Source organism: Lycium barbarum, chromosome 6 (assembly GCF_019175385.1).
Source record: "Lycium barbarum isolate Lr01 chromosome 6, ASM1917538v2, whole genome shotgun sequence".
In the NCBI taxonomy this organism is placed as follows: domain Eukaryota; kingdom Viridiplantae; phylum Streptophyta; class Magnoliopsida; order Solanales; family Solanaceae; genus Lycium; species Lycium barbarum.
Genome location: NC_083342.1, coordinates 116,043,291 through 116,058,768, shown reverse-complemented (window position 1 = coordinate 116,058,768; position 15,478 = coordinate 116,043,291). Strand labels below are relative to the sequence as shown.

The 15,478-nt window shown below is 35.8% G+C and overlaps 2 protein-coding genes across 2 annotated transcripts; both read right to left on the bottom strand.

The window, feature by feature from the left end:
* Positions 1-7,684: 7,684 nt before the first annotated feature.
* Positions 7,685-8,441, bottom strand: LOC132645732 (21 kDa protein-like). The gene has a single exon (XM_060362892.1). The coding sequence runs from the start codon at positions 8,370-8,372 to the stop codon at positions 7,749-7,751; it is 624 nt and encodes a 207-aa protein (XP_060218875.1). The 5' UTR covers positions 8,373-8,441; the 3' UTR covers positions 7,685-7,748.
* Positions 8,442-14,352: 5,911 nt separating this feature from the next.
* On the bottom strand, positions 14,353-15,168 carry LOC132645731 (21 kDa protein-like). Its single transcript, XM_060362891.1, has one exon. It carries the CDS (start codon positions 15,113-15,115, stop codon positions 14,492-14,494), a length of 624 nt encoding a protein of 207 aa, XP_060218874.1. The 5' UTR covers positions 15,116-15,168; the 3' UTR covers positions 14,353-14,491.
* Between the last annotated feature and the right edge of the window lie 310 nt (positions 15,169-15,478).

Here is a 15,478-nt window from a genome sequence, read left to right as displayed (position 1 = left end):
AAAAACCATTTTGAACCAAAATACCCCAACAAAAAAAATGTTACAAAAGTGCCTTTAGCGCAGTAAAATACTGCGCTATAGCACTTCACGGAGACGGAGCCGTTAAGTGCTATAGCGCAGTATTTTACTGTGCTATGCAAATGTTTCTCTCACCCATAGCGCAGTATTTTACTGCGCTATAGGACTCCGCCTTTTTCTAAAGCATTACATGTTCACTCCTTTTTACGTAGTTTAGCCGTATATTAATCATGCTTTGAGATTCCGGAACTTCAATATTTTATATAGAACTCTAGTTATATTTTTACAATTAATAAAATAGGCTCAACACATCAAGAATACGCAATACTTTGGATTGTCGTTTTAGTGGTTGAAAAGTGCTCGAAGTCCTTTTTTGTTTGAAGACTTGTAGTCATTAACTTTAAGTTATTTATCTTTTAGGGTTTCGCCTTATTTTTAAATTAATGCTTAACTTTATTTCGAATGTGTCACGTTTTTTTAAATTATCAATTTAGGATGTGAAACTATAAACAATAATAAAGACTAAGATAATATTTATAAATATGCAAAAAATAGATAATATTTACGATAAATTATACAACACTAATGTATATACACTATCGAGGATGGGTCCCACATGTAGTATGTCAGAGACTATCCCTAGGCCTAAGGCTCATACCATCCTCACCGCCATCGCCATCGTCTCCATCGCCCTTTTTCCTCTTAATAACCGGGCGCTCCAAGTCATGATCATCTCCTTTTCCCCTAGCCCTTGCTCCTTTAACTAGAACGTGCTTCTTTTTGGGATCAAGTCCCGCTACGCTCAGAACCTCAGGCTGAGCTGAGTCTGGAAACTCGACCTCTTCCTCGTCGGGAGTCGCCACCGCAGGCGCCGAAGGATGAACCTAAAAAGCATATAAATATTAGTACAATTTCTTATTTATATTGAATACATTAACATTATTTATTTAATCAAACCTGTGTGTCAACGGGCGCCTGAGTAGGCTCCTGAGATGGGTCTGTAGGCTCCTAAGATGGGTGTGGTGATGAATATGAGGTAGTCTCCTGGACGAGATGCTGTTCGAAGTCCAAGTAAAGGTTGTAAAAATTAAATAAATATTTACCTTATATTGAATAAAATTGGTTTTAAGTAAAAAACTTACATGCGCCTCGGGAGTCTCATGAGAAGACACCTCTGCTCCGACAGGCTGATGAGAATGCTCCTGAATGGGTAGCTCCTGTGGACCCACTGGCGCCGAATCCTAAAATATGAAAAAAATGAAATAATAAGTAACATACATATTTAAATAAGTACTTTAAATAATCAAATATGTATATTAAATATTGACCTTATATTGACTAAAACTAATTTTAATAAAAAGCTTACATGTGGCTCGACAGTCACATGGGAAGACATCGCTGGCTCGGTAGGCCCATGAGAAAATGCCTGAGTGGGTGGCTCTGGTGGACCCGTTGGCGCCGAATCCTAAAATATAAAATATTACTAAATAATGAGTAACATATATATATATATTTAAAATAAATAATTTTAAAGGAACAAATAAGTATTTTAAATACTAACCGGGATCAAAAACTCATCGAAGTCAAGAATCCTGGCTCCCTCTAAATTCCTCATAGGCCGCTCATCAGCTAATGAAACGCGTAACGCCGCCCAATCAACGTTATCACGCTCCTCCATGTGTGTATTCTGGCTCGGCTGTGATGAAGACCCGGGTATCTCAGCAAGTAAGAGTGTCGGCGTAAACGTAGGTGAGTCCCGAGGTGAGCTGCCACCAGCCTGGAACGGTTGCGGATGGACTAGACCACGAACGCCTTCTGGAATGGAATCGGCCTCATCCGCCTCATCTACCAGATGGTGTCCTCCATCACCAGGTCTTCTAGCAGCAGCGCCGCGTCCTCTACGCGCACGGCGTCCTCCGGCAGCACGACGTCCTCTACCAGCACGGCCTCCTCCTCTGAGAGCATCCGGTCCTCCTCCCGGTGCTGCCTGATACTCAACCTCCGGAACAGGCGCCGCCATGCGCCTAATCTCGCCTGCCTGCCGGATACCATCCTCGGATATCCGTACCATCTCCGCGGCAAGCCCCGCAAGCCCAGGGTAAGGCATATGCTTTAACCCCAAGATGCGTAAACGCTGTACAGCCACCACCTGCATTTGTGTTTAACAGAAAAAAAAGTTTATTTTTAAAACGTAACAATTAATGCAATTAAATAAATCTAAATACGATAAACTTACCAATGCCTCGTACTGCCCCGCGAGTGTTGAGTATCCTACATCCCTAGGGGGACGCAAAGCTGGGTTGCCGATCAATCGGCGTGGGATATGATGATACCAGCACATGTAATGCTCAATGGGAGTCAAATGGGCGACCACCGCTAAAGTGCCCAACCTGTTCTCCCAATGGTGGAGCTGGACATCCATGAAAGCCAGAAAATCATCATCAACGGCAGCCCGATCGTCTCGCTGGTAGTGTTGGAGCTCATGACGGACATAAGGGGGTATACTTTGTGTATGCCCAAACTGTCGTAAGACACGCTCGGGCATGTGATCCTCTACGATGTCCAGGTGTATCAATGGACATCGCGACCTCCAAACCCCCTGACCTGCCTTACAGAAGGGCGGCAAACCATCTAATATAGCAGCGTACGACGTCCATATAAATAGTTGCATAACGTATAAATACAAAATCAGTGATCACCAAGTAGAAAAGACGTTTAATTAAATTATTAATGTAAATTTAAATAGTTTTACCGCATCGTCCGTCATGTGATCAAGCTGGTCCCGGAATGGAAGAATACTGTGGTGCGTATCCACATCCCGGTCAAAACACGCTGTCCACCTCCTCGCATAAGGCATGTCAATCTCGAGGTGATGCCTAAGTACGGGCTGAAAAGGCAGCATCCTCTCCCACGCCCATAACTGTAAGCGATATTAGAAAATACGATTTTTTAGTCGTCCTTTCAAGAGGTTTGTTCACATTAAAGGAACGCGCACTTAAAATATTACCTGGAGAAGAGCAAAAAATCCACACACATCTCTGACAACACCAATAGACGCTCGGCACAGGCATCTGTAAAGATACGCCAAAACAGCACCCCCCCAGCTGTAGTCTCCCAAGCGATCCAGATGCTCCAAGAAAATCAAATAACGTAAACTGACAAAGGCACCCGATGAGTTCGGGAACAAGATGCCCCCGAATATAATAAGCAGGTACAAACGGGCATGACGATCAACATCGTCCTGCGAGGTGCCGTCCACAACCGGATCCAGACCCTCCAAATAAGTGCAGAGTGCACTAAGCTGAACCCGACTCTGTCCCGATATATGGGCCGCGGCATCAGGCACGAAGTGGGTGAGCCTAGTCAACTTTGTCACCCACGTCTGACCAGGAGGAGGCTCGTACCGAGTGTATAGTGGCTCTCCATCTACTCGCAATCCAAAGAGGACCTCCACATCCTGAAGTGTAATCGTGGCCTCACCAGTGCGAAGATGGAAGGCATGTGTCTCTGGCCTCCACCGCTCAACCATGGCCGTGATGAGCGCCCAATCATGTTGTACCCGACCAACGGACACGCAACGGTAGATGTCGCCCCGAAACAATATCTCCAACACGCGAAGGTGTGGGGGGTGCTCGCGTAAAAGAGCCCACGCTCTCTGCAGCCTACGGGGACGGATCCTAGTAGATGTCCCTATAGTATCGGCCCATAATAACTCTGACCTATGATTGTCTTGCAAAGACAATACTGATCTATCAGCGGGCCCCGGGTGAACAGCGGACCCCAGGTGAGCATCAGGCGCCGGGGGGAACATTCGGATCCATGAAAGAGTCCGGTCTGTACAAACTAAATTAGTCATTATTCTTGAAATGAAAGATAAATTATATTAACTAATTAATAATTTGTAAGGAATATGTGAAGTAGTATTATATCTTGTGAATAATTAATATGGGATATGCAGTAAATTTAATATGTGATAGTAAGGACACATATGTGATGGCAAAGATTTTTAAGTTAATTACTTTTGAATTATGTGATGGCAAAGACTTGTTAAGTTAATTAGTTTGGGAATCGAAATTCAGCAGTAATATTTGTTTGGAACTCTATTTTGAATATGTGATATATTTTTAGTTGACCAAATAGCCAACACAACTATGATAAAATTAAACTAAAAGAGTATGCTCGTCGACCACATATTTTCCTACAAACTTTACATTTTTTTCGTTAGCTTATGTATTTATGAAAAGAAGAACTTTAACTATTCTTTTTAAGATAATCTTTTCTTATTTAACTTATATATTCACGTTTTTAAAATTATATAGATTAACATTTCATAATCATTTACAACTTGTTTGGATGGTTGTTACCTATTGTATTATATTATGTTGTTAGTTTAAATAAAATTTTTGCTTTGATTGTTACTTTAATTTTATTGTTATGTAACGACGAAAGGTCCTATTTTATGTAACCACTGATTTGGTCCTATACAATACAACACAATACGATAAATGTCAAAACAATACATAACAATCATCCAAACAAAGTGTTAACAACATAATAATTCATTACCAATCAACTTCTTTCAATTCATAAACAATATTTAACAAATAAACAATTAACAAAAATAATAATTCATTAACAATTCATAAATAATTACAAATTAACAACTCATAAACATATAGCAAATTAACAATTCATAAACATTTAACAAATTAACAATTCATAAACATTTAACAAATAATGAATTAAACAAAAAAAATAAAAATAGGAACAGTGGCAAAAGCCACTGCCCAGTCCGAACAAGAGCAAGATTTTTTTTTTTTTTTTTTTTTTTTTGGAAAATAGCAAGGATTAAATGCTAAGCATGCTTAGAATATAATGTACATAACAAAATAATAACAAAAGTTCATAGTAGAAAACCTTAATCGAAGATTTTTTGTAGAGTTATTTTAATCGAGTTGTACGCCGCTTTTTCCCAAAATTCGAACTTAGAATCTTGCTCCTTGACTTGAATATACCGAGAATCTAAACTTTCCGGACGAAATTTAATAGAAAACGACATTTTTTGGATGTGGGGACCACCTTGGTATCGCCTCCAATGGCATTTTTCAATTTTTTTGCCACTGGAGGGACCAGTGGTGGAACCCGACGGGGTTTTAGTTGGGTCATATAGTGCAGTATTTTACTGCGCTATAGGTGAGAGAATGAGTCCTATAGCGTAGTAAAATGCTGCGCTATAGGTGAGAGAAACATTTGCATAGCGTAGTAAAATACTGCGCTAAAGCACTTAACGGCTCCGTCTTCGTGAAGTGCTATAACGCGGTATTTTACTGCGCTAAAGGCACTTTTGTAACATTATTTTTATTACTGGGGTATTTTGGTTCAAAATGGTTTTTTTGGGGCATTTTGATTCCGGACCCAATTAAAGACCACCCCAAAAGAAGGCCAATCCGCACAGAAAAATGAAACGAATTGCTGTCCAGCCCATAATTGGCTTTGCTATGACCAATTTTCTTCATGGGCTTTTGTGCGTTGGGCTGTCTCATGAATGAACCAAGAATTTTAGGGGTCATTGCACTTTTGCTCCTGTTTTGTGCTGATCTTTGATTTTTGCTCCTTAAAGCAAACAACTTTTTCGCAAGACATTAATTTATATTTTTGCATCATAATATCTCACAAGTTATATTTTGTGCCTTAAAGAATTTATACCCTGTTAGGAATAAGTTTGATTCTGAAGGACAAAAATTAAAGACCAGTCATTTGAAGCACAAATCGTGCAATTTCTTCGAATTTTAGTAGTCGAATCAGCTTAGAATTCTGTTGGGCTACCAGTTGGTATATGGAAGTAGAAATTGTATTAATCTTAACCTTTGAACAAACAAAGTCAAGTCAATAATTGGGGATAAATACGAAATTGAAAATAGGGAAATTAAGGCTCATGACCATTCACTCATCTAGTTTAGAGAAATTAGCTCAATTATTATTCTTACCCGATTTAGCCCAATTAAGTGTTAAACTTGGTCACCACTCCCTTATCTCTCTCCCAAGTGACTGTCTTTTCAATCAACCCCCTGTGTCTCTTTTTGTTCTTCTTTCCAGATGTCCATCTCTCTCTCTCTCCATCTTTCCATCTTTCGCTCTTTCTTATTCTCTCCGTTTCAATTTATACGAATCCATTTGACTAGGTATGATATTTAAATAAGGGGGAAGACTTTTAAAAGTTATGATTCAAAATAAGTCTTGAAAATTTGTGTGGCTGTAAATCATTCATAAAGTGAATTTGTTTCCAAATTAGAAAAAAAGTTATTCATTTTGGCACATATTAAAAAGAAAATAAGTTCAAACAAATTGAAACAGAGGGCACAGACTAAAAAGAAAATAGATTCAAACAAATTGAAACAGAGAGAGCATTTGTTTCTTTCTTTTTCTCCTCCTTGCTACAAAGTCAAATTTAAGGTCTTTAGTCCGAATAAAATAAGGATGGCAACGGATGTTTTATAACTCCCATCTCAAAGAGGAAAAGCTTTCAGATCTGAAATGAAAAAGGTTCAATAGCAAATTGGTGGACGACTTCTGTATCTACTTCCAGTTTTTTTTTTTTTTTTTTCTTGTTTGGTGATTATGGTGTTAAAATGGAGGTGTAATGGCAGTGGGGTGGTGTTTTTGTATGATAAATGTGTATGATAGGTGTATCTACACTGTTATACATAGTTATACAACGTATATACACTATTTAAATAATATAGATACATTACTTATACGGTGTATAAGTATTGTATAGCAGTGTATATGGATGTATGCACATCTCTTATACATTATTATATAATGTGTATACACTTTATACATAGTTATACAATGTATATACACGATTATACCACTATTTATATGATAGATACATTACCTATACAATGTATAAGTATTGTATAGCAGTGTTTATGGATGTATACACATCTCTTATACATTATTATATAATGTGTATACACTTTATAATACACTTTATATTGTGGATGAATTTCATACAGAAAAAACGAAAATAAAATTGGATTAAGAGCGAGGAAGGACGAAATTGTGAGAGATGATGATCGTCTTATTTTTGGATCTGAAATAGGATCATATTAATAGTGGATTTTGATATATTTTTTTTTTAAAGTGGGGATTTTGGTGGAAGCAAGGAGGAGCCATTAATGAGGTAAGCACATAAATAAAGTGAAGGAGCGACGCTGAATTTTTTAGCATTAGGCTACAGCTGAAAATTCTTTTTTAGCTATGGCGGGTGAAAACTACTCGATGGGAATCGAACCTAGGATTAGGACGCTAAACACAATTTTGAACACCCTGGACCACTTAAGCTAACTTTTTGCATTTGTTCAGAGTATTCAAAAGTTAATAAATGTACATAAACACAGAAAATCTACCCTATATATACACTGTAATTTTTTGCGGAGGGTGTTCGAACACCCTCGGCTCCCTTTAAATCCCCCCTGGCTCGAGCACAACAGAACAAATATTGAACAAACCAAAAGACCTCTAGCAAAAGAATATTGTTTTCATTTAACCAAACAAAATTATTTTCCTTTCTTTTACAAGATATGCAAAATATCATATTCACATTGATTCATGGTATTATTCATGTTTACAAACATGTGCTATGTATGTATACACCATCAAGACACAAAGTTCACATGATCACAACTAGCTAGCTGAAACACTCATAAAATTTATTATAACCTTCTTTAAGGTTGATTTTTCCCGTAGCTACCACCATTAGAATTAGCCTTATGCCAAGCTGCAAATCCATTAAACAAAGCCAAAGTATTGCTAGTAACTTGTGCAACATTAAGAACCCTAGCGTTAATCATAGCCATCGTCTTACCACCCATGGGTGACCCATAAAACCCATCCATACAAATATATGTATCGGTCAACACTGTACTAAGCCAAGTTTGAACATTGTTTTGACACCATGCAAAATCCCCTTCACTATATTCTGCACCCTTCATGTGCTGAAACTCTTTGAATGAATTTGTGAGCTGAGAAACGCTATCTGATATTTGATCTAAACAATCTTTCACCGCTTGATACTCCTTAGCCTTGTTTTGTTTGAGTTCTTTGGACACCATCTTCAAGTAGTTTTTTGTGTATACTGCCTTAACTATGCTCACTTTTAAGGCAACTTGAGCTATTTCTTGAGGATCTTGTGATGTTGGATTTACATGGGTTGCTAGAGAACTCACACATAGATCTGGATAACGAGTGCGTCTGCATTGTGACTGTACGAATTTAGACACAGTTGCACCATCAACAACAAAGATAGAGAAAATGAAAAGTAAAATTAGGGGAAGGACAAGTTTTTCCATTTTTTTGAGAAATATAACAAGGAATTTTGCTCAAGCTATAATAGTATATTATATGAAGAGAGAATGGCTTTTGTTGTGTTTGTTTGATAGGAAAATTGTTAAGAGGGAGCTAAGGTTTATATAGAAGGGATGTGATCAGATGCAGGGTCATGAGAAGTTTAGTACACTCAATGCTTAATCATTTTTTTTCCAGTCAATTTTTTGGAATTGATGATTAATTTGGCCAGCAATTTTTGGGAACCAGGTGGTGATGTAGGGGGTCTAGTAGACACAAATCTTAATTCTTGTCGGAGCAATTTCGAATTCACGCAACTTATTATTGAGTGATTGCCTATTTGCCTTGACACTCAAAAGTAGGAAAACAGTGTCTCCTAAATCACCTTTTTATTTTGTTTTATAACCAATGAGCTGAGATAAAACTATGAAGAACTACTATAAGGTGTAGTGAAAAACATTATTGGAGATGCTTGACCAACAATTTTTTTTAATGCTTGACCAACATTGCGTTCTGTAATTATATAGCTAGATCTCTAAGTATAATATAAAGTAGAGACTAGCTGAGAATGTAAATCACGTAATAATAGTGGTATTATTTTTTTTCTATGGAACGAAAGTGTGATAAATCATTCTAGGACAAGGTCATATGAGTAGTAAATTGCATTTGAAGCCTATGTTCCTTTAGGTGATTTTTAAGTAACTTCAAATTACTAATCTAATCTTATTGATATCTTCGATTGAGAAAACAAACTACTAGGAATAAATCTTTTCTTAAATTCAACCCATTCAAATAGATAAATAATTGTCGTTTAGTATCAGTTAATTATCGTCATTAGAATATAACAGGGTCAACTAATGTCCTACATATTAATCCCATCGTTTATAAATTATTAAATACCAGAAACAGTTGAATCTCAATGTCTATCCTTGTAAACAAAAAGAAACACTAAATTCTTGAAAGTGAAATGATCAAGTTGTTTAACCTAAAATTTTGGTTAAAGATTAACAATTGAATTTGTAAAATAAGGTCACAGACAAGTGAATTATCTATGAGACAATCAGCCTTTTGGCAACGTAGATTAGACCATAATGATATGAAATTAAGTGAAAAAATATCAGTAAGCAAATTAAGTAGAAGAGCTATAGAATTCTTATTGAGGACTCTTGGTTGAGTCAATGGACAATATGGCCGACTGAGAGCAAGCAACTTATACTATCTTGATAAGATAAGCAGTATTAATTCATAGTAAAATTCAGATGATCTACAAATAGGAGAAAAGTGGTACATTTATAGTACAATTTTAAAGTATCATTTTTCCAATATCATGCTCCTCATTATGACCATTATCTCAACGTTTCGTACATAACTTATGTTGAATTGTAATCATTGTAGTGGTCTCTGAATATTTCGGAGTCTGTTAGCCCGGGAAGCTTATCCTATTCGGATACTGATGATTGACCAGACACTTGACTCCGGGCGAGCAAAGATTATCATACGTATGAGGACTCAGGGTAAGCTTGTTGTGGACCCGGAGTAGATTTCCGTCCCGAGTGATCTCCCGATCTTCCGCCAAGGTGACTTGTGTTTGACTTAGAATTGACTAGACTTGTATTTTCACATGTCGACATCTGAATTAGCCACGTAGCATATCAATATTTTACAAATACAATGATCAAGGAGTTTTTCAAGAGAATTAGAAAAAGAAATTGATTGTGTGAAATAAAATGCCAAAATAGCCAAACAGAGCAAGGGATAGACCATTTTACTCCAATGCTAGAGCTTGTTAGAGTGAGCGGGAGCTTCATCCTTATTATATACTACATAACAACTCAAGTCAATATATGGTTCTTAAGAGATATTCTTCCGTTTTAATTTATATACGTCTAGTTTGACTGGACACTAAGTTTAAAAAAACATTTCTCTTGTCTCAATTTATGTGACACCTTTCAAATTTCAAGATTCAAACAAGTCTTTCTTTGATAATAATTTTTTTCATATATCCTTTAATTATTTTGAATTGTTAATCATTGTGACTTCTAATACGTGTTTTACGTAGTTTCCAAATATGTAAATTTTATTTCAAAAAACTTGAAGATTTCATGCCCGAATTCACGGTCAAAATTAAACTGTTTCATTCCCGAAATCCGAACTATGTCACATAAATTGAGACAAAATGAGTAATTTTTTTTCTTTCTGAATTTGTGATCTAAAATTAAATTTGTGTACAATTTATCAAATATTCTTTGAACTTTGTGGCGTTCTTCTTTGAACATACTGAAAAGGAAAGTAAGATACATAAATTAAAATAGATGGAGTAATTAAAACTGTAAAATGAATAAAAAATATGACAAGTAAAAGTAAGTAAACAATATTACAAGATCTGTATGTCATATTATACCTTAATGCTCGAAACTACAATGCGCGCAACCTATTACGGGTCTTAATTTATGTCCACCAATTATGTTTAACCCGTATTATAAAATAAAATAAAATAAAATAATGAAGTTAATATTAAGTCAAGCACAAGATAATTCCAAAATTGGACTAGTCAAAGGGATTTTGCATGCACAACACCCTCATATCATGTGTATGGATTTTTTAAGAAGCTAAGATAAATAAAATACTCAGTTAAACTCTTTAAATTTTACTGTATATAGATTAGATCTTTAAAATGCAAGGAAGAAAGAACTGCATATGCAAACATTTGGGTTGTAAGATAGTTTTGTGAATTGTGATGGGAAAAGTATGAATTAGGGTATAGTACCACATGCATGATAACTTGACTTTGTTTTCTGTAACGTGTGCCGTCTGCACACAGATCCAGAATTGTAATTGTAATTTACACGTGCAAGTAGCTTCCAAGAACAGAGAAATAAGTTTGGGTCTAGTAAACACAAACCTTAATTCATGTTAGAGTCATTCGTAAACTTAAGTAACGTTTTCTAATCAATAGAATGCGTCCTTTGCAAGTTATAATATAATTATATACGCAGAGAAAGTTTCGCGAGCAACCTTAGGCATCACCGTTATTGTCTAATTTATGTGTAATTACGTTCACTTTGACTTCGAATCTTAATTCTTTAGTGAAATTGATTTTGTCAAATTTTATGTACATGATCTTTGCTGTTTAATTAATTAGCTTCCCCTGAAAAGAGCATTTATCCAAAAAAGGTTGAAAGAATAAACTAGTGTCAGGTTATCTGCTGAGTTATAAGCATTAGGCTCTGTTACGTAAATTCTTCATTAGATCTCAGAAATATGGTTATACGATTTCGTTATCGAAATTGGAAGAAACTTTAGGCACGTAAAATAGAAGGGAAAGAGGAGACGACATTTCTACTTAAAAAAAAAAAAAAAAAAATCCTTGGAGAATTATCAAAGTTTTTGTTGGATAATATTTTAAAATTTTATTCGAGTTTTGTGATTATTTATTTTACCTTACTTTTGCATAACATATTAACAGTGCACTAAACTTGCATTATGTTTATAGTGTCTAATTGCATAACAGTTTCTTTTACTTTAAACCTCTTTTTATTTAGTTTGCTTCTGATTAGGGGTGCAAAGTTAGTGTAACTCAGCCCATTTTGATCTATCCAAATTGAAATCATCTAAAGTAATTAATTTTAAGGTATATGTAGCTCAAATTGACCTATCAGAAATTTCGTTAAACTTTTTTTTTTTTCTTATTTTTTGATATGTTATATATATATAACTATAATAAAGAAGAAATAGAGTTTTATCATTTTTGTTTTGTAATAAACCAAATTATAAGAAGACTAACAGAAAAAATAAAACTTGGTAAGACTTACTGATCAAACTATGAAGTCATTGTTTACCCCATCTTGACCCGACTCATTAAGGTTGGGACATGACCCATTTATTAATTTAACCCATTAAATTCAGCCAATACACTCATTTGTCACTCCTAGTTATGATCATGCATTTTCCCTTTCACACGATATTGTGATATTTTTCAAATACATAATGCCAGGACCAAAAAAAAAAAAAAGACTAGAAATTACGAGTTGGAAATGCATTCTGCATATATAAATGAAGTTGTAAGAATCTAAATTTTATTGGCATTCTCAATATTAAGAGGTGGTGGAGATTCAGAGGGCAAGATTCATTATGGGCTAAATTCACCAAAGCAAAATATTGTGTTAAGGCTCATCCTGTTTCAAAAGTTTAGATTTCTGGTAATTCTTATATTTGGAAGACTCTCACTCAAACTAGATCCAAAACTAAGCACAATATGATTTGGAATATACAAAAAGGGATTGTAGTTTCTGGTACAAGCTATGGTCCTATAGCTGTATATCTATTGTCCTGAGAAGACACCCTATCAAGACTCAGGTGAAAAGTTTCTTTAACAAAAGTTTGGGATTTGCAGAGGCTACTGACAGTTATCCCAAGATGGCTTGTTGATCATGTATTCATGTGACAAACATGAAGATTGGGTCTAGCAACAGAAGTGATTTCCTTAACTGGAATGCTTCTAATGATGGTGTTTTTTTCCAACAGATCAGCATGGAAAACCATTAGAGATACCGGACTGTCAGACTCTCTTATCAAAAGAATTTGCCATAACAATGTTCCTTTTAATTTTCTTTTTATCATGGAGACTAATCAGATTAAATTGACTTCTAATGATGTTATTAATTTGCAGGTATAGAAACAGAAATCTATTGAATTGCCTGTGCGATGACACTCCTCAACCAGAGATTACCTTTTCATTGAGAGTGAGCCTGCTCAGAGTTTGTGAAAGTAATTTGGCCATCTTTTGCTCATTATATACCAAAGCAAACCAGTAAGGGGTTTCTTACATGATTGGTGGAAAACATCTGAAATAAGGCAATTCATAGAATGATGATTCAGATCAATCATGTGGTGATATGTTGGGAGCTGTAGACGACAAGATGTTCTTGCAGATATGACACTCAAACCAGATTCTGCATTAGAAGAATGGAGGAACAATAGGTTAACATGTTTTTTGGCACATTAAAGCATCTATGAATAAGGCATTCCCTATGTACAAAATGGAACTTCAATGGACACAACTGTGTGAGATGGTTGAGAAACTGAGACCTAGACTCATTGCCAAAATGGTGGCTTGGAGAAAGCCCTAGAATGGGATACAAAAGTCAATACTGATGGAAGTTTTTTGGGCATAAAAGAAAAAGCTGGCATTGCTAGGGACAACTCAGGAGATTTGTTTTTTGCTTTTGCTGCACCTGTAAAGTGTAAGGATCACATTGTTGTTGAGGCTATGGCTGCTTGATTTGGTGTGAAATGGCTCAGGGACAGTGGTCATGATCAGTGCATCATTGAGATGGATTCACTTCTTGTTGTAGATATGATGAAGGACAAGACCTCTCAAAACATTAACTTGAAGACTATTGTAGATCGAGGATGCCGCAAAGTTGATTAACAATAATGGAATTACCTTCTCTCACTCCTATAGAAAACAAAGTAACAGATTACCTTGCTAAATTGGCTACAACTTTGGACGAACAGATGCTCTATAACGCCTTTGATCAGATACCAGCTGGTATTAAAGGTCCATTTGTTTTTTATAGAATGTAGTTGCCCAATATTAGGATCAGATATGAGTTATGGCAAGACCAACTTTTGTTAGCTAATTGTATAGCCTTGTAGCTTAGTGAGAATGTGCAACATATAATGTGGAAACATTCTCCTGTTTTAATTTGCCTGGACGGCACTGCAATTTGTGATGTATACATGGGTATTTGGTCTAGTCCCCCCATATGCTTTTGTGTTTTTTCATGAATAATGTACATTGCCACCATGACTTACATCATGAAAATTTATAATTAAAAAAAAGTCAAGATCAAGTTCACCGAATTCAAGATCAAGCTCAAAAGCCCTTGAATATATTTTCAAAAAGAAGAATCAGAGGATTAGTGGAGATTGTAATACTCATCATATTTGAAATAAAGTACTATAATGTGATATTTTTCTGTCTTGAATATTATTTTCTCGACGTGAATTTTATTGTAGAAGTTACATACGATTTTTGACATACATAACAAAAAATATCTATAAGATATAAAATTAAATAAAGATATTCAAGATTTGAGTGACTTCTCCAAAGTCCTGATCACTAGGGCTTGTTAATTTTGCCAGGGCTGGAGTGACGAGAAACTCTATGCCTAACTGCAAATCCATTAAGCAAAGCTAACGAATTGCTAGTAACTTGAGCAACATTTAGTACCCTAGCTTTAATCATAGCCATCGTCTTACCACCCATGGGGAACCCATTAAACCCATCCATGCAAATATATGTGTCTGTCAACACTGTACTAAGCCAAGTTTGAACATTGCTTTGATACCAAGCAAAATCTCCTTCACTATTTTCTGCACTCTTCATGTGTTGGAACTCTTTGAATGAATTTGTGAGCTGAGAAACGCTATCTGACATTTGATCTAAACAATCTTTCACCGCTTGATATTCCTTAGCCTTGTTTTGTTTGAGTTCTTTGGACACTGTTTTCAGGTAGTTTTTTGTGTATACTGCCTTCACTAGGCTCACTTTCAAAGCAACTTGAGCTATTTCTTGAGGATCTTGTGATGTTGGATTCACATGAGTTGCAAGAGAACTCATACATAGATCTGGATAACGAGTATGCTTGCATTGTGATTCTACAAATTTAGACACAACTGCACCCTCAACAACAAAGATAGAGAAAATGAGAAGTAAAATTAGGGGAAGGACAAGTTTTTCCATTTTTTTTTTCTCTTGGAGAAATGTAACAAGGAATTTTTAAGAGAATGGCTTTGATTTGCTGTGCTTATTGGATGGGAAAATTGTCAAGAGGGTGCTAAGGTTTATATAGAAGGGGTGTCACATGCATGATCATGACTTATGAGAAGTTTAGTACACTCATTCCTACTTAATTAATTCTTTTTCTCTTAGTGGTAATTCTTGGAATTGATTTTAATTACAGTTTTTGGAGAATTAACCAGGTGATGATGTTGGGGTCTAGTAAACACAAACCTTAATTCTTGTTGGAGCAATTTCATAGTTACGTAACTTACTAGTGAGTGATTGCTTTGACACCCTAGGAAAAGAGTGTCTCTTAAGCACCTG

Excerpts from the sequence above, each read along its gene's own strand:
- LOC132645732 (XM_060362892.1), bottom strand. The coding sequence starts at position 8,372 with ATGGAAAAACTTGTCCTTCCCCTAATTTTACTTTTCATTTTCTCTATC.
- LOC132645731 (XM_060362891.1), bottom strand. The coding sequence starts at position 15,115 with ATGGAAAAACTTGTCCTTCCCCTAATTTTACTTCTCATTTTCTCTATC.